General features: G+C 36.5%; 1 protein-coding gene across 1 annotated transcript; it reads left to right on the top strand.

Annotated features, from left to right (window-relative positions):
• Positions 1-697: 697 nt before the first annotated feature.
• Positions 698-22,659, top strand: LOC132312379 (uncharacterized). Its single transcript, XM_059810727.1, has 5 exons — positions 698-828; positions 1,082-1,190; positions 20,778-20,849; positions 21,172-22,064; positions 22,359-22,659. Exons 1-5 carry the CDS (start codon positions 811-813, stop codon positions 22,446-22,448), a joined length of 1,182 nt encoding a protein of 393 aa, XP_059666710.1. The 5' UTR covers positions 698-810; the 3' UTR covers positions 22,449-22,659.
• The last annotated feature ends 1,483 nt before the right edge of the window (positions 22,660-24,142 follow it).

The following is a 24,142-nucleotide window of genomic DNA, read 5'->3' as shown; positions in this document are numbered from 1 at the left end:
TTGATTAACTTGCTATGACCATATCAACTTCTATGGCACTTTCGAGGTTAACGAGAACATCTCAATTTTTTATCATATTTGTACACGTGATGGATGATCTTAGTGATCTTTTCTCCTTGGAGATAATTTTTCATCAGTAGAAATAAAAATAAAAGGATGAAAGAGATCAAATACAAAAAAGAATCATCTTGGAACTTAACACTCACCAGTTGCATAAGCTAAAAGAAAAGTAATAGTGAATGCTATCATTCTTTTTCAAGTAGATGCATTGACAATTTTTGGGGAAAAAAAAAAGGCCATCAGAATGATGTAAAATTAAAATGAGTGAACCGTGGTTGGATAATAAATGAATTTTTCTTTTTCTTATTTCTTTTCTTTTTTCCCTTTTTGTGAGTGTTTGCTTAAATTATCTGTTTTCATGACAAATATTACACATTATGCCCTTCAACGTCCAAATGTAACTTCTTGCACATTTACGAGTACAAACCATGTGAAGGATATATACATGGGTATATATAAAATAAGCAGAATAACAGTTTTGTCTAAAAAAATATCTGAAAAAACTTAGTATCCAGAAGTCCAAGTCAACTAACATCCTTTTATTCTGCATCCAACGGTTTGCAACTTACCTCCACGCATCCAACGGTTCCCAAATTATCTCTGTCAAGGCTGGATTGAGATCCGTTTAATACAAAAACCCAACATCTCAGATTCTCAGACAAAGCCGCCTGTTTCTCTCTCATTTTCATTACTCTTTTAAGTGTCACGGTTCTCCACTCTTCGCATTAACTCAATCATCTTTAGTCAATCATGTTGCAGTACAAGAAGGTAAAATCCAATTTCTTTTGATTGGCAGGTGAATTGTCTAGCATCGACTCATTCAAATAAAATCAGTTTTCATGTAAAAAAACTCACTCATTCAAACACACTGGAAAATGGATTTAGTATCAAATTGTTTTAATCTTGAAATGCCCGAGTACAATTAATACATTAATTTCCAAAAATCAAAACTATTTTTTCAGATCTGATCGATTTGATCCTTCGTGTTTTTTATTTGTCTATTTCTGTAAATGATCAATAGGAAGCCAGTACTTGGATTCTTGGTCATCCGAAGGAAGGTGATTTGACGTGTCAGAAGGTGTTTGTGATGGATGATCCGATAGATCGAGACTATGGTGGCGTACGAATTTGTATGAGCACACTAACTGCGTCTCCTTTTTTTTTTTTTTTTTTTTTTAAGTAATATTTATGGTTTTCTTAGTTTTCATACATTTCTCTTTATTTATTTTTTTTCTTATTCATTTTCTTTTTCACTGGATCAATCTGAAACGAGTACATGTTTTGCACATAACTTGTATCAGCTATTTTGGTTTATGTGAATTTTTTTGTTCTCTGGATCATGGATTCATCTTTGTTTAGCTTGTCTTAATATTGTTAATTTGTGATGGGGATTTTTAAAACCCATTTCCCAGTAGCATATCACATATGCGGGAATGTTGGGAGGGAAGACCTGAAAGTAGGTCTAACATTTGGGCATATATTCTGATTGGATCAGCCATCTCCCATCTGATCCCAAGCCGGTGAAGTTATTCTCCGTTGTGATAAACTAATGAATATTTTGTGAATGAATTTATATACTCAACTAGTTATTAAACAGATATCCTAGATAATAAGTGTGTAGGTTTTAAAATTTTTTTTTTTTTGTCCAAAAAAAATTAAGGGCAAACAATGCTTAGAATAAAAATAACCAGCCTAATGCAAAAGATAAATAAAATATGAAAGAAAATGAAATATAAAATTAGATCTTAGGAGTAAGTAAGAAAAAACATGCTTCTTTGTTTTTGACCATGGCTCCGAGTCAGTGATACTGTTGGTACTATTATTATTATTTTTTGTTGAAAGGTACTCATGTATATATGAAGAGAAAAATGTACAATAAGTCCAAATTGGACAAACAGGCCACAACAATAGATCAAAGAGAAAAAAACCAAAGCCATAAGAGGCAATCCAAAGACAGCAATAAAAGCCACAACACTGGCTGTACAACTCCATATGCCCAACAAACCAACCTAGAATCCGGAACAAAAACCTCACATACTGGATGAGCCAATAATGCCACCACCAGCAAATGAGCAGCCCTGTAAAAATAATTACTGGAGCTCCTCCAACCAAGAACTGTAATGAATATAAGTGTACAAATACTTTAGGCCCAAATATATAGTTTTGAAGGCTCAAGTCCGCAATCTCATTCAACCCAAGCCAATAGCTGCTAACAATCTTATTCCTCCCATCAATGTGCTTCGAGTTATCAACAAAAATCTTACACAAATACTTCATTTTTTTTTTTTTTTTGGGGGTAATAAGTGTGTATAGAAAGAAGAAAACTGTACGTATATACTTGGGGCATACCCTAAGGCCCAAACAAAAGAAGCCCATCAAGCGCAGCGGGCACAAAGAAGGAACCACTAAACAAAAATTCTCATTTATAGTGGTCACTGGATATGTTATCGGCGGGTTAGTAGCCCGAAAAAACAATATTTTTATAGGCATGTGGCACTGCCACGTGACCAGGAGGGTGTGTGCATGTGTTCCAAGGTATCCGGATTTTTGATTTTGAACCTTATTTGACAAGTTGGTTATTCTGTGTATAATTGTAACTTGTGGCCTTTTTCGCTTTTCATTGTATTGTATATGTCTACTTGTGATGAAATGGTTTCTCTTCTTGTTAAATGCATGATTTTGTGAACATGCTTGCTTTAGAATGATTCCTATAGCTATTAGGTCCCTGAAACTGCACGTTAGGGAACATGACCTTTGTGTTGCCTGGCATACTTTATGTTTATGGGGCCCGAAGAAACATAGATTAGTTGTATGACATTCTTTCCTACTGTGCATTATTTGCTCACCCCTTCATTTTTGAGGAAAAAGGTGCAGCATTGTAGGATACTCCTCTTCCTAAACCATGGAGTCGCTAGTTGATTTTTATTTTTATTTTATGACTGTTGAAGTTCATGACTTGCTACGTTGTAGCTTTTGTTTAGTTTGAACTCACATGTATAGACAACGTTCTTTTATGATATGTGTATGTATTTTTGGAAGAGGGAAATGGCGTAGGAACTCACTCGTGTATCTTTTGTAGTTCGTATGGAATTTTCTCTCTCATTTCTACTCATGTAATCTCATATCATTATTTCTCACTTCATTTTCTAGTTTGTAATGAGGCCATGTAGGTCATAACTTCTATTTGGACTATATATGTATCCTTGTTACCTTTTGGTTCATGGTGGTTATAGAATGTTTCCATATCAATTAATTTAGACTATGTGTTAGAAATTGAATTCATGCAACTAGTATGATAGGAATTGAAGGGGACCTTGTAGGTACCTTATTTTGGCACATAATTTCATGGGGTGGTACATCATTGAGACTATTTTATTTCTTGATGGTTTTCCATCTTTGAAGCAGGTTTAGGGGCCGTTTGGAAGTAGGCTGTAGGGGCTGTATTGAGGCACAGGTATTTGGGACTGTTTTGGACAGATTTTAGAGACTTTTTTGGATGGATTTTAGGGACGGTTTTGGACAGATTTAAGGGGCTTTTTTAAGCATACTTATAAATTAAGTATTTGTAGTTTCACTTGCCATGCGGATTAGTGTGGTATAGCTTCTGCTTTGGGACCTGGTTTTCAGGTTTGGTTTTATTTCTTCATAATTTATTCTACTTCTTTCTCATGAACCGGGTCTTCAAGATTTGGGGTGTGATAAGACAATCTCAACAGGGAGCAATGGAACCTCCACAATTTTCCTTTGGCAGCCAAAAGATCCTCTTCCTATTCTTGAGCAACCCTTTGAGCTTAGCCACTTCCTTAATCAATTCAAACTTAGAGTAATCCGTGATTGAGACATTTAAACCCTCAGGAAAGTTCATAATATCTCTGCTGCTCTTGTTGGATGGATTAAGAATCATATCTTGCTGAAGTGTATTCTTAACTTTAGCCAAGGTGACGCTTGGAACTGATGGAGGTCTTGGTCTAGAGTGATCATGATCGAGAGACAGGAGAAAGTGAAATGGTAAGAGGAACACGACAATCCTCCTTTTGAACAGAAATGGAATGCGAAGGCCTTGAGATATAACCATTTTTCACAGTCAAAATTCTCAGAGAACGACACTCTTTTAGAGGATTGTGGGGATTTCAGTGGTAGGTGGGTGGTTTCTGTTGACACCTTTTTTGGTAAAATTGCATGGGTATTGACGTGGCAGTGTTTGAACTACAGGTGGATGGTATTTTTCACGTTGATTAGAGTTGGAATTTCATGTAAGAGTGATGAAGATTAGAGAAGCCTTTGAATTAGCTAATGGATAGGGATCAAGTGCTAGTATTTATCTTTTAGTTGGTTTTAGTTAAATACTAATGGTTATCCATAGATTAGTTTAATTTAAATTTATAGTTAGTTTGGTTATAGGGTTGTAATGTAAGTGAAATACTTCTATGTAGGAGTTGGTTTACGTATTTTTCTATAAATAATTGTAGAGGCATGCTGAGAAAAAGGTCCAGCACCCTTAGAATCTTTTATTATTATTGTTGCTTTCTCAAGCTCCTTCCCCATGTAGCATCCTTGCAATTTCTATCTCTCTTCCTCTCTATTCAGTCTCATTCTATCTATCTCTCTCTCTCTCTCTCCCTCTCTCTCTCTCCCTCTCTCTATCTCTTATCCCTATCACCTTCTATATCTATATTTTCTCCCATTTCTTTTTTGGTTAAATGATAAGCTTGTATATAAGATTAAAAGAATGTACATGAGATCCCAATTAAGGGGAGACAGCAAACAAGGAAGAACAACAACTAGAGGCCACTCCAAAAAAAGACATCTACAACAACTATAGGCCACAAAATAGACAAAGAAACATAATACTCAACAGAATAATTCTCCACCACAGTAGCAGTATGACCATTCCCAAATTGTACAGGCTCAATACCATGGTTCAGGGTGATAGTAAAAGTTGTCAAGCCAAGGAGGCACACCCTTGTTGAAACAATAGTTGTAATTCTTGGATAGATACAATTTTCTTCAAATCAAAACTGGTTGTGAGCTTGGTTGTTGCAAGCCTGGTTCTAATGCAACTTTTCACCTGAGTTATGATGCTAGAGGATGAGGTTGATTTGTTATTAAAAGCTCTAGCATTCCTTTCCATCCAAATAAAATACACAGCTGCAGCGAAAAGTAGTTTGTGAACTAAGAATTCGAGTTCCAGTGAGAAGAACACTAATGCAGAAGTTGGTTCCACCTATCAGGCCTGATGTAAAAATATGACTTACTCTCGATACCTCCCACCGTAACCACTACTTGCCATTAGAAAAGAATCTTTATACGGCAATACCATGCTGACAAATCCCAAAAGGAAAAATGAGCACAAAAACCAAAATGTTCAACATCCAATCGTCTCCTCAAAACCATGTACAACACATCCAATCACTAACACTTAACCGGTTACCCGAACTACTCATCCCAAGGCAATTTACGCGCCTAGTCAAGGAAAATTCACACTTTAGGTTCAACATCCTTACCTCTCCTCTTCACCGTTCCTCAGAACACCCTTAGCCCCGACAAAAGTCAAATGGGGCTACCGGCTAAACCTACGAGATCACTCTCATCCCAAACATTCTAATCAACCATCTATCTCTTCAGATCCTTAAACAATAAGCACCACCCCCAAATACTCCAGACATAATTGGAATACAACTCCAGTCCACAACTTTCAATTTTCCAAAACACAATCATTTTGGTAACACAGTACCCATCACTTATCACTTAAATGACCCTATACTACCTGCCTTATTGTGTAATCCTGCACTACACAACTAAAACTGACCACTATATACCAATTCGAGACTCTCTCAACAACCGTGCCAACCTATGGCCCCACTCACCAACCGAGCCATGCAATCAACTCTTCTAGAGTCAATCACCCGTAAAACACTCTCATACCTTCCTGAAATGGGAATCACCCTTGACTAGTCAATCTCTAAAATAGACTCTTACAAAACCACAAAATGAACCACATCTAGTGGTCAGTCACCTAGTCATGCCTACGTCGTCCTAGACTTACAGAGTCTAACGAGTCCCCCTTAACAACTATAACCAACACATTTCCTTAGACCATACCAGAATACCTAAAATACACTTTTACAACCCATGAACTACACTCGTGACTCTAGCAACCTCTATCACACCCACCATAAACAGGTTCGAAAAGAACCTTCGCACTAAACCGTGACCCCATACCATGATACAATCGTATCGCTTCATTTAAAACCCAAGTAACCAGTCCTTCCATGATTATCATTATTTTTATAAAAAAAAAACATACTGGCATAAACCATGCCCGACTACCCGTCACAAAATGAAATTGCACAAATCGTGCCTACTACTTGTCATCGTCATGTATGTAACACATAATTTAGCATTTAAACATGTAAGCATGTGAACACTTAGCAAGCAAGCATGTCTCTTAAAACCGTAAATATATAGGCAAGTAATAAGTAGGCATGCTTCTTAAAGCAGTAAACATTTGAACATGCAATACTTCCAAGTTAACTCAAGTCCCACTTAGGTCAACCCTACCCATCGTCCTTAGGTTTTCGAACCAAATCTGTAACGACCCAAACCCGGGGGTCCGGATCGCTAATCGGGTCCTTACCCAGACCCGATGTGACACAGGGGTACTATGGTCATTCCACATTAATTTAATGATTTAAGGTCTGCTAAGGGTGAAATCGTCATTCACTAGAGTCATTCCAAGAATTAAATGAGGTCTGGAAACCTTATAGCCATACCATGTCATTCCGATGCTCGTAGGGTTCATAGGGGTATAATGGTTTTTTTTACATGGTCAAATAATAATATTAAACCCAAAAGGGCAAAATAGGCTTTTACCGTGGCTAAGTAGTGATATAGAAACCCTCAGGGGCAAAATAGTCGTTTTCTGGTCAAATTACAACATTCATACCTTTCGGGGGTAATTCTATCATTTTTTATGGTCATTCTGCACTTTGGTTGAAGTCTGGGGTCATTAGGTAATTATATTGAAATATGAAATCATTGTGCAAACATCAGTTCATCTAATCGTTTAGAAGATTTCTTCTAACCGGGTACATGAATGGTCTAGAGGAAAAATCGTAAAAAAAGCATATCTAACCGGTTAGATGATGAAAATCATCTAACCCCTTCTCTACCCCATACAGCTAACCGAGTAGATGAAATCTTCTACCCGGGTAGTTGAACACACAAAAACTTATTTAACCGACTAGGAAACTCCTCATAACCGGTTAGATGAGAACGCACTGCTCATCAAACCAACACACTGCTCATTCATTTAACCGGGTAGATACCTCCATTTAACTGGTTAGATGATGCCCAATGATGAAATAACGAAATTCTTGCTTCCCATACCCATTCCAGTGCAATCCCAAAACATCTAAACATGAAATTAAAACTCCATGGACATCATCAACCCCTAAACATTTCATAGAATCGTCAAAATAACATCTTTTATACATCTCTCATGAATCAAAATATATGAATCGTCTTTACACAATTTCAAGGAATTAAGTACATGAACGAGGCCGCCACGGCCGTAAATACAGCGTTACAATACAATACAATAAAAATCCTAGCGTCGTCTAAGTCAATAATTGCAAGCCTTACGCCAAATCTTCTCTGGCTTTTCTAAAAATGTTAAAGATAAGGGGTGACCTCAACAGCTCAGTAGAAAGGGCTTAAAGCACCGGCTTTGGACTCCCTTGAGTCGACAAAAAAGAAATGGGAAAGAAAAAAGTCGGGATCATTAATTGGGATGTCAAAACCGCAATCAATATAATTCATTCACAACACATTCTTCACAAAACTAAACTATGCATATGAATGCAATAATGACATAAATGCAACACTATCCCGACACGGTCCTAACCCATCCAAACTCACACTTGAAACCGCTAACCGACTTTACCGAGACGAGATTTATTAGCCATCCCTAGTTCCAAATCCGGCAACTATTTGGGGCCTAACAATCAATGTTACGCGTCCAAATCCGGCACGCGCTCCCTCTAGGTCGAATTAGCCCCGAGCTCGCGAAACCCGGTTCCTTTTATAAAAAAATCATTTTTCCCAAAACCTTTTTCCTTTCAAAACATTTAAAACATTCTTTCACTCCATAAAACTTTCCAACACAAATCATGTGATATTTCCACCTCAACTTCCCAACCATATCCATGCCATGAATTAAATCATGCATATTCAATTTTAAGAATTTTCATACTTTGTAATTTCATTAATATAAGCTAACATGCTCGTCACAATTATCATCATTAACATCATCATAAACATGTTCTCAAGAAAGCACTTATACACATAGCATGCTTCTCAATAATTTGCCTTCAAATACACAATCAATATCACTTTTTCACATAATTTTATCATATAAACACATAGATCATGCTTCTCAAGAAATCAAACATCAAGCTCAAAAAGAAGGCAAAGCATAATGAGTTAGACCTCCCTACCTCATAGTGTGCTAGCCAAACAAGCCCTTAAGCCTCTCAATTATAAAATCCTCCAAGCCCTTGCACCATTGGTCTCAAATGAAAGCTCTCACCAAGTAGAACAAAACTATCTCCTTGCTCTTCATCAAAATCACACTCAAAACCCCTAAAAAATGAGCATAAACCATTGAAGCATAAATGGTGTATATAGATATAGTGAGAGAAGGAGAAGACTAAAGAGAGAGTGAAATTTCCAAAAAATGAAGAAGAAAATGGAGGTGTGGTTTGATCTTCATTTTGATTCCAAGGCTAGAAATGTGCGAAGTGTCAACCTTTTGTTGATTACAAACTTTTAGCTAAGTAACTTTAATGCCCTTGCACTTCCAATGTAACTCCTTTCATATCCCATTAAATATCTCCCCAATGTATAAATACACATCTATGCATATATGTGCAAAATGTCTAAAATGCCCTTCTGTACAGACGACAAAACTGGAAGAGGGTCCCGAGCCAGAAAATCATCTCGACTTCCGAAAAATTCTAAAAATGATCTTGTCAACTCTAATTGACTTAAAATAATTAAAAATACATTTCTAAAACCCTAAGCTTAAGAAATGACCAAAATAGCCCTCGGGGCCCGCGTGACACGTAAAACGAGGCAAGAAAAATAAAAAAAATTCAAAAAAAATTCCAGAAAAATATGTGACATTACAAAAATAAATTTTGTTAAACCTGCTGATTATCATATGCCTGATTTATGTTTGTCTGATTCATCATGTTCTTATATGTCTTATGTGCCTAAATTGTTGGATTGCACTTTTTGTGGAAAGAATGGACATAAGTATAACTCATGCCGTCATAGGAAAAAGAAAGAATTTTCTAAAATTCATTTTCAAAATTCTCATACTAAGAAAAAAAGTGCGTTCTAGGAAGAAAAAGAATGTTATGACACCTAAGATTTCTAGAGCTGAAAATTTTCCTACGAAAGAGGTAAAGAAAGATAGGGAATTTCAAGAAGTGAGAGTGAGAGCTGTGAGGATCAAAAAGTCTGATTTAATCAATTATGTGCCTGTTGAGTCCATGAAACAAGTTTCCAAAAGGACTTCACCTTCAAACCAATCCTATGAAATTCAGTGATCATGGCTTGTGTTTAAAAAAAAAAATTTGTTGCCATTGGATCACTTGTTAGGGTTTAGTTTAGGTTTGAGTTTCTGATCATAGTCTTCATGATATATTTGAGAAAATTCTTCCATTGAATTTATGATCTATCTTTGAATGCAAATTTGGACACATGATTTTTTATTAAAAATAGATTATTGGTTTGTAATCTATATAATGAAAGTTGATTTGCATTGATTAGGAGATTTTTAGATTTGAATCTCTTAAGTTCATAACATTTTGTGCCCTCGGCCAAATCTGAAAAAATTTGATTGAAAATCTTTGAATTGTTGACTAGGGTATAATGATCATAAAATGATGAAATTTAGCTTGAAAAAGAAAAGAAATTTTTTGAAAAATACTGAATTCTTTGTTTGGGAAAAGGCTACATATTGAGATGTGTTCGAAAGCTCCCATTAAATTTTGAAGTGGAGCTAAATGAGTAAAAAGAAAGGTGGAGACAAGTTGAATTGGGGAATTGTTGTCTGCTCTTTAGAGTAAAAGCCACCTTACTTAGAAAAATTGCTCAAAGACAATTTTATCTTGATACTTTTCGATCAATATGGTTTGGACAATGGTTTATTGATAATTGATTGAAAATTGATGAGATGGATTGTACACACACGTTTGAACTTGTTAGATTGATTTCTAAATGTTTCATTAAAATTTGCAAGTTAAAATTCGTGTTGTGATTATTTTCTGAGAATTGAAATTAATTGAATATTCTGTGGAGTCAAAATTTTCGTTCATAGATATCTTTGAAAATTTTCTGGAAATTTGGATCATGTGTGGAATTGAAAGACTTTAATTGACTGTTCAATGATTTGTTTTTTATTTTGTTTTAAAAAAAAAAATAAGAAAAAAAATTCCAAAACTATAAAAATTCAAAAAGATTTTTGATTTTAGTTTGTAAAATTCTTTTTACTTGCTTTGATCATTTGAGTGATTCAAAAAGTCCGATAGAAAATTTTTCTGAAAAATTTCAATTCTGCCATGTCCCTACTGGTTTAAGGTGCCAAGAAGCAAGGCCAAACCTTACTGGAGCTTGGCTATTGGTACCACAAGATTGGTACCGGTTCCAAAGTGGTCCTTACTTCGCGAAAGCTAACTGCCCAGTGGGAGCCGGTTCCCACATTGGCTACCGGTTCCTGGCAGCATGAAAGGCCTGTTTAGGCATATTGTTGGGTAATGTTGTGCACAACCTTTCTCTCTCTATATATGCACACTCTCTCTATATTTCTCATATATATATTTTCGTATATATGTTTCATTTTTGCATCATATCATTGCATACTTTCCATTGCAAATTGAATCAACCTATTGAAGGATGAAAATTAAAGATTGGAAGAAGTTGAAGATTGAGATTGAGGAGTTTGGGATTTTGAGAAAGAAAACTTAGAGGATTTGGTTGAGTTTGTTCTAAATCTTTATGTTTGACATTGAAGACCTTGGGTTTGATATTGTGATCATCTGTGCTTGATTCGTTGTTGATTGTTGGGGGTTTTGAAGATTCAACACAAGCTTGTCTAAGAACAAGTATTAAAGTGCACTTCAAGTGTTAGACAAAATTACCAAGTGAACTTCGGGGCCTCAAACCAACATTTTCGGAACACAAGATGCCTCCAAAATTGTCTCGGAAGGCCCAAAGGAAAGGGAATTACTACTCCTCTACTTCCAAAGAAAGACGATTTCCATCCAGAAACCACAAGAGGGTTCACATGCTTCAAGGGATGAACCAAGTTCGCCTATGCATTCTTCCTCACCTTCTACTAAGATACCACCTGGGTATCCTTCAGTTTCTGACATTGGGAAGGTTGAGTTTGCTCAAGAACACTTCTATAATGAACATGCCTGGAAGGAATACACTAAAGTGTATAAAATGGTCCGATTAAGTCGGAACGCAATGTAAACTTGAAGAAGCTCAAAAAAAGTTCGGGGTTAAAGCTCGTTGACTACATTGAGAAGCATAATTGGCTTTTCTTCACAAGGATGAAAAGTACCTACAATCCAAATATGGTTCACTATTTTTACTCAAATATCCGAAAAGTTCATGATTATGGACATTTTGAAGTGTCATTATTTGGCAAGGACTATATGGTTGATAAAGAGGCGATCGAAAAAATTCTTGGTACACCCGAGAGTTCACAAACATAGGCTATCGTCTTCCACTTGACAAGTCAGGACTGAAGTGGGAAGATATTTACAATGCTTTGAGTGTTCCAGACTCGCCGAGATATCCCGATTATATACCATCTCGTTATCTCACAGATGAAACGGCGTTTCTGAATTTGTTTGCCATCTCCAATCTTGGTTACTTCGGGAAGAAGGATATTATCTCCTCAGATCATGCAGAGGTATTATATCTTCTATCTATTGATGCACAGATACATCTTGATGCTTCTATCTATGGATTGATGGTAGCACACTACAAGAACAATACCAAGAAAAAGTCATCTCTATTCCTTATGATCATCATGGGTCTCTATTGGTAGTTTGAGATTCCACTTCCACCCCGAGCTCATTATACTGAGATTATGTTTGAGATGGATGTTAGGGCTTTTAACAAGTCTAAATCTGCCTAGGCTACAGCTAGGAAAGCTAGCAGGGGTTCAGCTGCTTCATCATCAATTCCTGAGATTACTCAGATTTTTCCGTCTAAACGGAATTTCACCATAGTGGATGCTAATCTGCTCTACTCCCTGATTGTTCAGAATCAAAAGGCCATGATGGATGTTGTTCTTGATCTACAGGAAGAGGTTAGATTGCTTAAAGAGCAGAGGATGGGTAGTACTTCTGAGGATGTCTACAGACCAGCTCCTCCAGATCTGTCACTTGTTCCTGAGGATGAAAGAGATGAGGAGGATGAGACAGATGAGGATGCAGAGGATGATGAGTATGGTAGTGGTAGTGACACTGATGGTAGTGATGCAGAGATTCCGACTACTACTATTCCGTTTGCTGGAGATGTTGTTGATGCTTGATTCTATATTCATATCATACATGCATCACTTTTTGTTCAGTTTTTAAATTGTCATGACTTGATATTTTTAGATATTATCTTTTGACTGCTAACATGTAATAAACTGATTACTGTTTTCTCTGTTTAATATTGTTTCTACTCTTAATGACCTGTTTACATTGCTTTGTCAATTTTGTTCCAAAAAGAGGGAGAACAAGGTTACATTAAGGGGGAGAAAAATCTAAAATTTTTGGATAATTTATTCAGGGAGAGTTTTTAACTTGTTTTATTAAACTTTCACTGTTAGTTTTGCTTGATCCATGTGCAGGAATTCAAGTGAAATTTTGTCCACGAGTAAAAGAGAACAGAAATAAAAAATTCCGTGTTTCCTTAAACAGTTGTAATTTACTTTTCTGCTTTGGGTAGATTATGAATTATTTTTAGGGTTTTGTCACGAAATTGCCAAAGGGGGAGATTGTGAGATATATTTTTGTAAATTGGCATATTTCGGTATCAAAACAAGCCTAGTCGAGTTGTAATTTCAATTACCATATCAGAATTGACATCGACTGTGGAATTCAAAGGATGTTCCGAAGAGAAAAGTACTGTTGATCATCGAAAAGGAAAGAACAACACATTAGGACATCGTTTCCCACTTAGGACTCAAATACCTATAAGGTATATTCCCAGAGTTTCCAAAAATAGAAAATCCAAGTTCAAATTGGATTCTGTCAAGTGGGAACCTATACCTGAATTTGGGAACCGGTTGTAGAAGCTAAGATTCGAAGAACTTCATTCTGTCATTTAGGAACCGGTACCAAGATTGGGAACCGGTACTAGAAGTCCTGACAGCAAAAGGTTTTCAGTTTTCTTGTTCTGTTTGATTTATTTTTTATCCAACTTTCCTTCCAAGTCCTATACACGAAATTTCCTTTATTTTCAGAAGGAATATGACTTTGTAAACCTCTATATAAACCATGTCATACACATAGGTTTATTCATGGCTTTTGTTCTACAAACTCATTATTCTTAAAAGCCTTAGGAAGATTATTTTTGCAGAAAATCAAAGTTGATTTTTCTGTCATCTTTGAAATGTTACTGATTTTTCTTATTTCTAATTTTTAGAATTTATTTGATTTTTCTAGATTATTTTGATTCTTGCCTCGTTTTGCATGTCACGCGGGCCCCTAGGGTTGTTTTGGTCATTTCCTGGAGCTGAGAATTTTGGAAATTTATTTTTTTATCTTATTAAGTCAATTGGAAGTAACGGTATCATTTTTTAGAATTTTTTGAAAGTCAGGACGATTTCCGGACTCGAGAACTTCTCCCGGTTTTCTCATTTTAAGTGAGGGGCATTGTAGTCATTTTCCATGCATATCTATATAGGTGTATCTATTTTGGTGAAAGATATTTTAGGGATTTTGTTGGTATTACAATGGATGTTGATGGGCAAAAGTGTAACTAACCAAAAAGGTGACATCACACACATTTTGACAAGTGGCAAACCTTTAGCCACAAGGTCAAAAGTTGACCACTTCATTTTCCTTTACTTCTTCTCCTTGGCAGAATGAGTATCTCTATCTCAATTTTCCATTTTCTCTTTCTATATGTCTACATTTATATCTCCATGCTTTCAAGCTTTCTTTTGGGTGAGTTATGTTAGGATTTTGATGAAGCCATAGGGAGGAAGTTGTTGGGCTTGAGTAGAGCTTTTATTTAACACCTATATTGCAAGGGGTTGAGGGCTTCAAAAATTGTGAAGCTTAAAGGCTTGTTTGGCTAGCACACTTTGAGGTAGGGGTTTTCTAACTTGTGTAGTCCCAAGTCTTTGCAAGTGATTGTTGTGTTTCCTTAAAAGCATGTTGAATTTTTACATGAATTGGTTGCATTGGATTATAGGTTTCCTCTATGATTATTATTTGTTAAGTTGTTGTTTAAATTGAGATCAATGTTGCTTATGAGTTGCTTAGTTGTTAAAGAAGATTTCTTGTTAAATTGTTGCTAAAGTAAAGCCATTTTTTGGATTGTTATTGTGTGGAATGATGAAAGATGTGTTGATGCTCACTTATCTTATTATGCTCTTTTGTGTTATGTGTCATGCTTACTTGACTTGAGGAAACGCCCTTTAGGCATCCTCTACTGAGCGGTGGTGCTCACCCCTCTTTTCTTAAACATTTTTAGGGTTTTAGGAGCGGCAGAATGGATGAGACGCCTTTACATGCTTATACATAATTAGAAAGCTTATAATTTCAAGTTCATGTATCTATTGCCAATGTAATTGAGATTATTTTGATGTATAATGATGTAAGTTAATCTTATTATGATGTACGAACGTTATCTTATCAATATAAGTATGTTCATGGATGTGGTTGGAATATGCTTAAGTCAGCTTTCAAGACTTCCACCCAAACCATTAAAATTTTTCTCATTTTCAGCAATTCCAGTAGCTGAAACCCATTTCGCAGAGCCATTTTAGCAGGCCGAAATGCCTGTTTCGGCCGACCGGTTCTTCCAGTGGCCTCAGGGATCATAACTGGTCGACCGATTGGCCACTTCGGCCGACCGGTTCAGGAGGGCTCACTTCGGCCGACCGAAGCACCACTTCGGTCGACCAAACTATGTTGCCTTGTTTTATTTTGTTCCTTCCTTAGCATAATTCACCTTGAGTCTTGGGAATCCGCATTGAGCCCTTATGAAGCATAACGATGACCTAAGAATGATGCTTTCGACACTAGACATGATGGGATTGACTTAGGTGACCTCAAGTCTGGGTAAGGACCCGGTTAACGGTTCGGACCCACGGGTTAGAATCGTTACAATCTTTCTAGAACACATACACATAAATGCATAGTGAGTTTAGAGTTATGGTGTTCAAATCCTGATCGTGATCATACAGTTACATCTACATCGATCCGACGAAAACAGATCTACTTCTATATCGAATTCAGATGATTGAAGAACAGAATTAAAAGCGATCACACTTTGAAAGGGTTGGATCATTCGTGGAGTGTTGTCTAATCTACCTGCTATCGCAAAGCCAGAGGATTGTCAGTAGTTGGTGTTTGGTAGAACGATAGGGTGTGAACCAGAGTCAAAGTTCAGTGTACTTTGTTTCAAGCATAGTCGATCGGTTTACTTTGGACTGCACAGTCCACTAGGTTTTTCCCATACAAACAGTTGACGTATTTTATCAACTGGGGTTTCCTCGCTAAAAATCCTAGTGTCATCTCTACCTTTATACTTTGCTTTATTTTATCTGCATGTGATTAATTGTTTAATTGTTAAAATAAGTAAAGTTGGAAAAGACATAGATCTGTTTTAAAATTATTAAAACTTTTTAAACAATCCGCTGCGTACGACTCATAAAGTAGACTATGTACCAGAATTCTTTATCGATTGTGATATCTAATAATCGGCAAAAAAATCATTAGCTAAAAGAATTGTTTTAGTTCGCTGTCCTCAGCCCAATTTAAAGAAAAGAAAAAAAGACTAGCCGATGTTAATTTCAAAAGGTTACTTAGAGCTCAGTTGAGATAATCGGCTGAGGAAAAATCGACTGAAAAAAAATCGGCTGAGACAAAATCTGCTGAAAGACCAGCGGCTGTCGGGGGGCATATGATCGCCAAGCCCTAGCAAAAGTTAGTTGATTCATACCCTCCACTTCAGCCTGCCGATTATAGTGAGGTCATGTTTGCCGATCAATGGACTATTGGGTATGATGTAGTCTTGCCGATTGAGTTGAATGTAAAATTGGCTGAAAGGAAATCAGCTAAGAAAACTCCTTATTGGCGCAATTTCATTCATCTAGTACAACTAATAGGCAGGTCGGCTAGAATGACGCTTCACAATAATTTAATTTATGCCGATCATGATCATGATTTGCTAGTGGAGTTAGAAAATGCATGGGGGGCAAGTCCTTTATTGGTTTATGGGCTGGCAATATCGGTAAACTTTTTGAGAATCTAGGAAGAAGCTTAAATTGGCAAATTTGGCTAATATGAAATAAAGATCATCTTAGGGGTGATTCAGAAGAAATAAAGTTTTGGAGCTCGTTGATTTGCAATCTTATTCCAAGTGACTAGCGCAACCCTTGTTCAAAATTTCTTTCCAATGTACTTTAAATTTCAAATATCTTATCGGCTTGGGCGGCTAATAGTCGATAAGACATTTAAAATTGGGGGGCATTGTTGACACCCTTTTTGGTAAAATTGCATGGGTAGTGACGTGGCAATGTTTGAACTACAGGTGGATGGTATTTTTCACGTGGATTAGAGTTGGAATTTCATGTAAGAATGATAAAGATTGGAGAAGCCTTTGAATTAGCTAATGGATAGGGATCAAGTGCTAGTATTTATCTTTTAGCTAGTATTTATCTTTTAGTTGGTTTTAGTTAAATACTAGTGGTTATCCATAGATTAGTTTAATTAAAATTTATAGTTAGTTGGGTTATAGAGTTGTAATGTAAGTGAAATACGTATGTGTAGGAGTTGGTTTACGTATTTTTCTATAAATAATTTTAGAGGCATGCTAAGAAAGAAGTCCAACACCCTCAGAATCTTTTATTATTATTGTTGTTTTTTTAAGCTCATTCTCCATATAACATCCTTGCTATTTCTATCTCTCTTCCTCTGTATTTCAGTCTCGTTCTATCTCTCTCTATCTCTTCTCCCTATCACCTTCTATAACTATATTTTCTCCCCTTTCTATTCTCAAATTGTTACTATATTTATTCATTGATAAAAGTCCTTTTAATTAAGGCAATCCTGAACTCACAGAGGAGTATATTTGTTCTCTTTCTCTTCGCATCGCCTGAAATTCAGAATTCTCAAAGAAACTATTGTTGACTAAACACACTCGAACCATATAATTGGTTCTGGCATGCCCACAACAGATCAATTTAGAATTGGCTAGCCAGCCGATTTTAGCATCAACAGTTTCTTGGTGGAATGGTGGAAAGGTTTTTGATCGTTGCAAGCATGTGTGGGTTTAGGGGGATGAAAAGAGGGTGGACATGATGAGGGAATGGTAAGAGAAGGGTGGATGAGAGGAGGAGGAAGAAGTGTTGGGTTAAGTCCGCCCCATGTGGGTGTTGACCAAATGGACTAGTGGGCCCAAGCCCACATGTTATATCATTTAGTAACTTAACCAAACTTTTATTGTTCCAAGTATGGCAAAAGCCAGAGAAATTGAGGTCATCAAACTCAACATCAAAGAGGCAGTAACTGAACTTAGTCATAGAAGGATTGTTTGCATTACACCCCACCCCCCCCCCCCCCCCCCCCCCCCCCCCCCAAAACTTTCAGAAGGTGACCTGATTGCATTAAAATCACTAGCAATAATCCATGGAAATAGTGAGTTAGAGGAGGAAAAGTTAACCATGCTTTCCCAAAGGGGGTGTCTGTCATTCAAAATGTTAGCTGCATAAACAACAAACAACAAAAAGTGAGTGTTCGAATTCAAAAGGTAGGTAGAGCAGTGCATGAACTGCCAATGATCCTCAAGAATAATGAGGTTTACATTTATGGGATTCCACAAAATCCATATCAATCTGCCTAAGATGGTATGTCTATAATTATAGGTTGTTGTACAGTATTGTATGAGTTGTCACGTTGTACAATATTGTATGAGTTGTCACACATGTGCAGTATTGTATGAGTTGTCACCTTCCCCTCATTGCCATATATTGAATTACTATGTATAGGGTTTACTTGTTCTCCACTCACCTACTCCTGTAACTTCTCATATATAAACACCATTGTATTATTGTATTACTCACTTAATAAGATATACGTTTTCATATATTCTGTTTCTCTCTCTCTCTTTCAACACAGGTAATAGACCAGTTGCCTGCAATTTATTGGTGAATGGTATTCATGTTTGAGGGATTGACCTTTGTTTCCAAGATTGCTATGATATCAAGGTTATGCTCTGCAATCAAATTCTCGACTTCCATTTGTTTAGGGGTTTGGTTTAATCCCCTAATATTCCACACTGCCATGACAGTCATGGCCAGTATGGTTTGAATTGCCCTTTTGAGGCTAGAAAGCCTCTTTAATGGTGTGGAACCACCCTTGTGATAAGGTTTGAGCTTCGATGAGCTCGTTGTTGATTTCTTCTTTTTGGACTTCTTTCCTTCAATGATTAAAGAGAAACCTTCCTCAAGTGAACCAGAGGAGCTGGAGTCTGTGATGTCATTAAGTAGTTGATAAGGAAGGATGTTGTAAGGTGTGGAACTTGTTGTGTGATAATGGGATGTGCAGTTAGGATGAGCACTAAAGGGAGAGATGTCCACCACAAGCTTTCCCTTGCCATTGTCTGAGAAAGTATGGGTTACCTTAGTGCTTGAGAAGGATGGGGTTATACACTTTGTAGGAGAGGAAAAAGGTATTTGCATGGACCTTTGCTTCTAAGGTGGAGAGGATGTGGTTGTGATAATGTGGGAAGGACTTGGAGAGGTTTTGTCAGGTTGTAAAAGTGGAACAGAAATGTGACTCATGGGTGGGGAATTGGGGTAAACATTGACGACTGGGTTGTTAGGGACTTAAGTTCTCTTCTTGACAACTCTCCGTTCTTTTGTAGGTTGTGTGAGAGCAGTAAATGGGGGTTGATCAGTGTTCACATCACCATTAATATGAAGAGTATTATGTGGAATCTTATTTGACTGATGATCCGACCTTACAACATTCTTCTTCTTGGTAGACTGAGGGAATTTCCGGCCAGTTGTGCTCGATCAACCCTTGTTTGCATAATCACCATTACTCAATTCGAGCTTGATTGACTCTAATAAGGTTGCATCAGAAGCCATTTCAATGCATTTTCTGGCATATGCAAGTCTCTTCCTACCTTCAGTGGCTGCATCAGCAAAAAGGGGCATAGTGGGTGGTGGAAAACTGTTAGGAGGAGGACCATCTGGGGTTGGGGGTATAGATGGGTGTGGCATAGCCACCTTAGGCCCTGGAATTTTCTACTCTTTGCATTTTTTATGGTAGTACATAAAGTTTAATAATCATGAAATTGCTCCCACTGTAAATTTTCAGAATTCTCACAAAAAAACTCTTGAGAAAATGTCTAAAATTTAGAAGACCCCTCATTTTTTTAACTCATTTGCCTAATAAAATGTTAAAAATTCAAAAAAAGACCCATAATTTTTCTCGTACAGTTGATTCCAAAAAAATTATAAAAATCAAAATTAAAAAAGACCCCTCATTTGTTATTTATTATTTTGATTTATTTTTATTATTATATTATTGTTTATAGTTGCTAATTTTCTGGCTCCGCCACTGGGTGGTAGACCAGTGTATGAAGAGGGGCTACAACATGGGAGTGAGGATGATGTCTGTGTGGAGAGGACGGAGAGGCAGATCAAGAGGAATGTGGTTCAAGGGTGGCCAGTGGCAGATCTTTGTGTGGAAGGAATGGTGGTTTCAGGTGGTTTGGTTTCTGGGAAGAAGGTGGTGGTCTCGTGGTTTTTTTGAGGCTGGATAGTTATACTTTTGTTTTCTTTGTACTGGAAGTGGTATTTGTTTATTTTTTCAGTTCTGTTTGGAGTGGGAGGGTATGCCCTCAATGTGATCATCCTGCACTGATTGGTTTTATAATTTGGTGATCTTATAAAGTACTCTGTTATGAAAAAAAGAGAGGAAAGATATGAGAGGAGAAAATAATGATAAGAATATCGTGATAATATATAAGTCATTTCTGCCCTTGTAGTTGTTTGTTTAAGGAAGGGTAATTGTTGGATTTTTTTCTTTTCATGCTATTATGCTAATAATTAACTTGTTGATTCTAGCTTTTGACTTATTTTCATTATCATACAAGTGAGTAGCTTTTGCTCATTTTTGTGTGTGCATAATATGTTATTGTTACAGCGACTTTTTTGGTGTTTCTTACTTCCTTTTATATGCCTCTTATTTTATTAGCCCATATTAATTTTAGGAATTGATGGATTGCGGTTTCTTGCTAATGGTGTTTCCATGATTCCCTCCCAGTGGATGGATATGTACTTTGATGCGCTGATATATAATTTGCATGGGTTGTTTTCAAAACTTTCAAGCTTTTCGTCGTAAGGGAGTACTGATGACTTTTTTTGTTTGTTTGTGTCTGATTTTGTTTTATGCTTCTAGTGAGGGATTTCATGGCAAAGTCCATTGACGGCTTGGGCAGTTCCCCCCGGTCTGACCCCACCCACTATACAGGTAGTTTTTTTTTTTTTTTTTCTATTATATATATATATATATATATATATAATTTTTTTTTATACAATGTACGTACCCTAAAATTATTAATTTTTAAAATTATCTCTTAATTTTTTTTACTTGTTTACCCTTTAAATTCTTTTTTTAAAAAAGTTAAATTTTCTTCGTTAAATTAAATTCTAATATTTTTTCCTTTTTAACTTGCCATATATATATATATTTTTTTGTCTTTTTTCCCTTCTAGTTGTTTAAATATATATATATATATATTTCTTTAACACTTCGCCCCCTTAAGCTAAAATCCTTACTCTGCCCCCTGCAGTAAACATTGAAGGGATCACTCTCAATGACCACAATGACCACATGGTGGCCAAAGTAGAAGGCGGCTTCACACTGTGTGATAAGTGTAATCTCAAAGTGGCCGAAGGCGGCTTCACACCGTGTGATAATTGTGAAACAGATATGGCAGAAAGCGAAAAAAGGAACGCTAAGGCAAACAATCCATCGGGGCTAGTTAAATTCCATGAGATCCTGAGAAGGAGTGTGTACATTGAGGTTGAGAACACATCGGCTGACAATGCAATGACTTTCTCTGACAAGGATCTGCCCCCCAAAGGAACCGTCCATCCTCCTAAGCTCTATATATCAGTGGATGTCGGTGAAAAACTGATAAGTAGGGTTCTTATCGACAGTGGGTCTGACTTTAATATTTGCCCATTGGATATTGTTCGAAAGTTAGGAATGGAGGAACGCATTGACAAAATTAATATCATGGTGGCGAGGGGCTTTGACGGAACTGAACGCGAGAACATTGGCCAAATTGAACTCCTTATGAGAGTAGGACCCACTACCTTTCGCATCAAGTTCCATGTATTTGACATTCCTTGTACATCATACAATCTCATCCTAGGAGCGGCTTGGATCAATGATGCTAAGGTACTCCACTCAAGTGTTCATCAAAGCCTCAAGTTTGTTTTTAACAACAAAACGATCACTGTCCATGCCGAAAAAGACTTTGCAGTCAGCTCTGACACTGCCGGTGAGCCCTCATCTAAACGAAGACTCGGAATAAAAATGGTTTCACATATGCCTGAAAGAAGCCAACCTCCTCAACTAAGGTTCTCCAACAAAACAATTGATGAATCTTTGGACACTATCATTTGTGATGGACCTATAAGCGTGTTCGAGTTTGAGAAGTATGCTGCTGAAACAGAGGTATGGAATTATTATTATTATTATTATTATTTCATTGTCACGAAACTAAACACCCATTTTTCACTACTATGACTTGAATTATCATCTCTCACTTTAAGAAGTTGATAAGATACCATTAGGCGCCTTTTAAGCTTTTGACATTATGGTATCATACTCCTTTTTACGCAGATTATTTGTATTTCAGACCCCAGTTCATCTCTAATCCAGCCTTAACCCGAATAATAATAATAATAATAATATTATGGATCATATTACTCTATCAGGAATTTAATTGGGGTTATTTATAACTTACAGGAAGAAGTAAATGAGTTGGCAGACCTCGACCTCAGTGATGAAGGGCTGACCACAATCATTGGAGTTGAGGAGGTTGGTCTTGCAGCCTAGATGAGCCACCACGGTGGTGCCAGCTTGGAGCTTCTTCATAGCAAACCACTCTCCAAGTTAATGATCGACCTTTCGATACAACTATACAAGTTGTATGAGTGTATTTTAATCAGAGTACGTAACAACTATGGACTGTGTTTAATTACGCATTGAGTGAGTGTCAGTCTCACTTCCAATAATAATAAGTTTGACAAATAATTTGCAAGTGCAAGTGGATTTTTAATTGCCCATTTAAGACCGCCATTTGAGTATTAATTGTACCAAAATTGACTTTTTTTTGACACTTACACAACTAAATTCTATGAAGACTAATTAAAAATCTAGCTTCATCAAATCCAGACTCGAATTTTCTACTGTAGTTTTAATTTTTGTAAAGCAGTTTCATAGGTATGGGTACGCTTGTCTGTTTGTTAATCGCTAGAAACTGGACATCGGGGAATGTGAAAAGATGGAAGCAATTATCCATAGATTGAATAAATAGAAGTCTCGCCACTATATATATATGTAGTACCTTTGAGTGATGAAGGGCTGACCACAATCATTGGAGTTGAGGAGGTTGGTCTTGCAGCCTAGATGAGCCACCACGGTGGTGCCAGCTTGGAGCTTCTTCATTGCAAACCACTCTCCAAGTTAATGATCGACCTTTCGATACAACTATACAAGTTGTATGAGTGTATTTTAATCAGAGTACGTAACAACTATGGACTGTGTTTAATTACGCATTGAGAGCCATTGCAGGCTAATTAAAAATTATTGGTCTGACAAATGTTCAGCTTTTCTATAGAGATACACATTTCACATCATCCTTTCATGTTAACGCAGTGAGCTCCGGCCACTCAATTAGGGTAGGTCCTGAACCCAGATTGAAAATTAGTTGTTTCTCTCTCTACCTGTGATGGGTTGCTTGTCTGGGTTTAGGGTACCCTAGTGGTTTGGCCAAACAGTCCCTACGATTGATGGCCATGAAAAGTTGAAACCTAGTCAATCCTAGACGACAACTGTAGATCCAATCAGAGTAACGAGCTGGGATCCTACCGACGATACTATCTCACAAAGACCATTTTAATCAGGCAAAACCGTGTTATGCATCTCTTTAGAGTAATGCTATATTGTTCAATCGATTTTTTTATGTGACTATAATACGTAAAATTCAATGGCTTTTAATTCATAATAAATAAGATACCCTCTCTCCTCTTTATTATGTGTCTCTATTTAAAAAAAGAAAAAGAAAAAGAAAAAGAAAAAAAAAAAAAGAAATAATAATCTCAAAATTAATGGTTGTTATTGATAGACTAGTTTATATTTTTTAGATGTCTCAATAACTTAGTGGATTAGTGCCTCCGGTGAACTTTGGAGTATCAGGGATTCGACTAACACGTGTGAAAGCAACATTACATATGAAAAATAATATAATACATTAGGCTTGACTAATAAGCATAAATTTTTGCTAAGTGCCTGAGATGGAACTGGTTACTCTTTAATGCAATTTATTGGCTGAAATTTATGCTATTAGCAATCATTCATTGATGATCTTTAATAATTTTATTTCCTAAAATCTATGCTAGTTTCTGAAGTAAAAAAAAAAAACACATTTTTATGAATAAAACATAAGTATAATTTACCAAAAATGTTTTATGCATTCTATCATGTCTTAATAAATCAAAAGATATAATCTTCAAACCACCCTAGCATGT

This window comes from Cornus florida, unplaced genomic scaffold (genome assembly GCF_030987335.1).
Source record: "Cornus florida cultivar Cherokee Brave unplaced genomic scaffold, ASM3098733v1 CherokeeBrave_3.0.0_Hap2_Chr06, whole genome shotgun sequence".
Lineage (NCBI taxonomy): Eukaryota > Viridiplantae > Streptophyta > Magnoliopsida > Cornales > Cornaceae > Cornus > Cornus florida.
The sequence above is the reverse complement of the archived record's forward strand: the minus strand, read 5'-3'. Positions and strand labels throughout refer to the sequence as shown.

Bases quoted from the DNA above. Each gene is read 5' to 3' on its own strand.
- LOC132312379 (XM_059810727.1), top strand. The intron at 1,191-20,777 runs GTATGAGCACAC...TTATGCTTCTAG, and splicing joins CTATGGTGGCGTACGAATTT to TGAGGGATTTCATGGCAAAG. The intron at 22,065-22,358 runs GTATGGAATTAT...TATAACTTACAG, and splicing joins AGTATGCTGCTGAAACAGAG to GAAGAAGTAAATGAGTTGGC.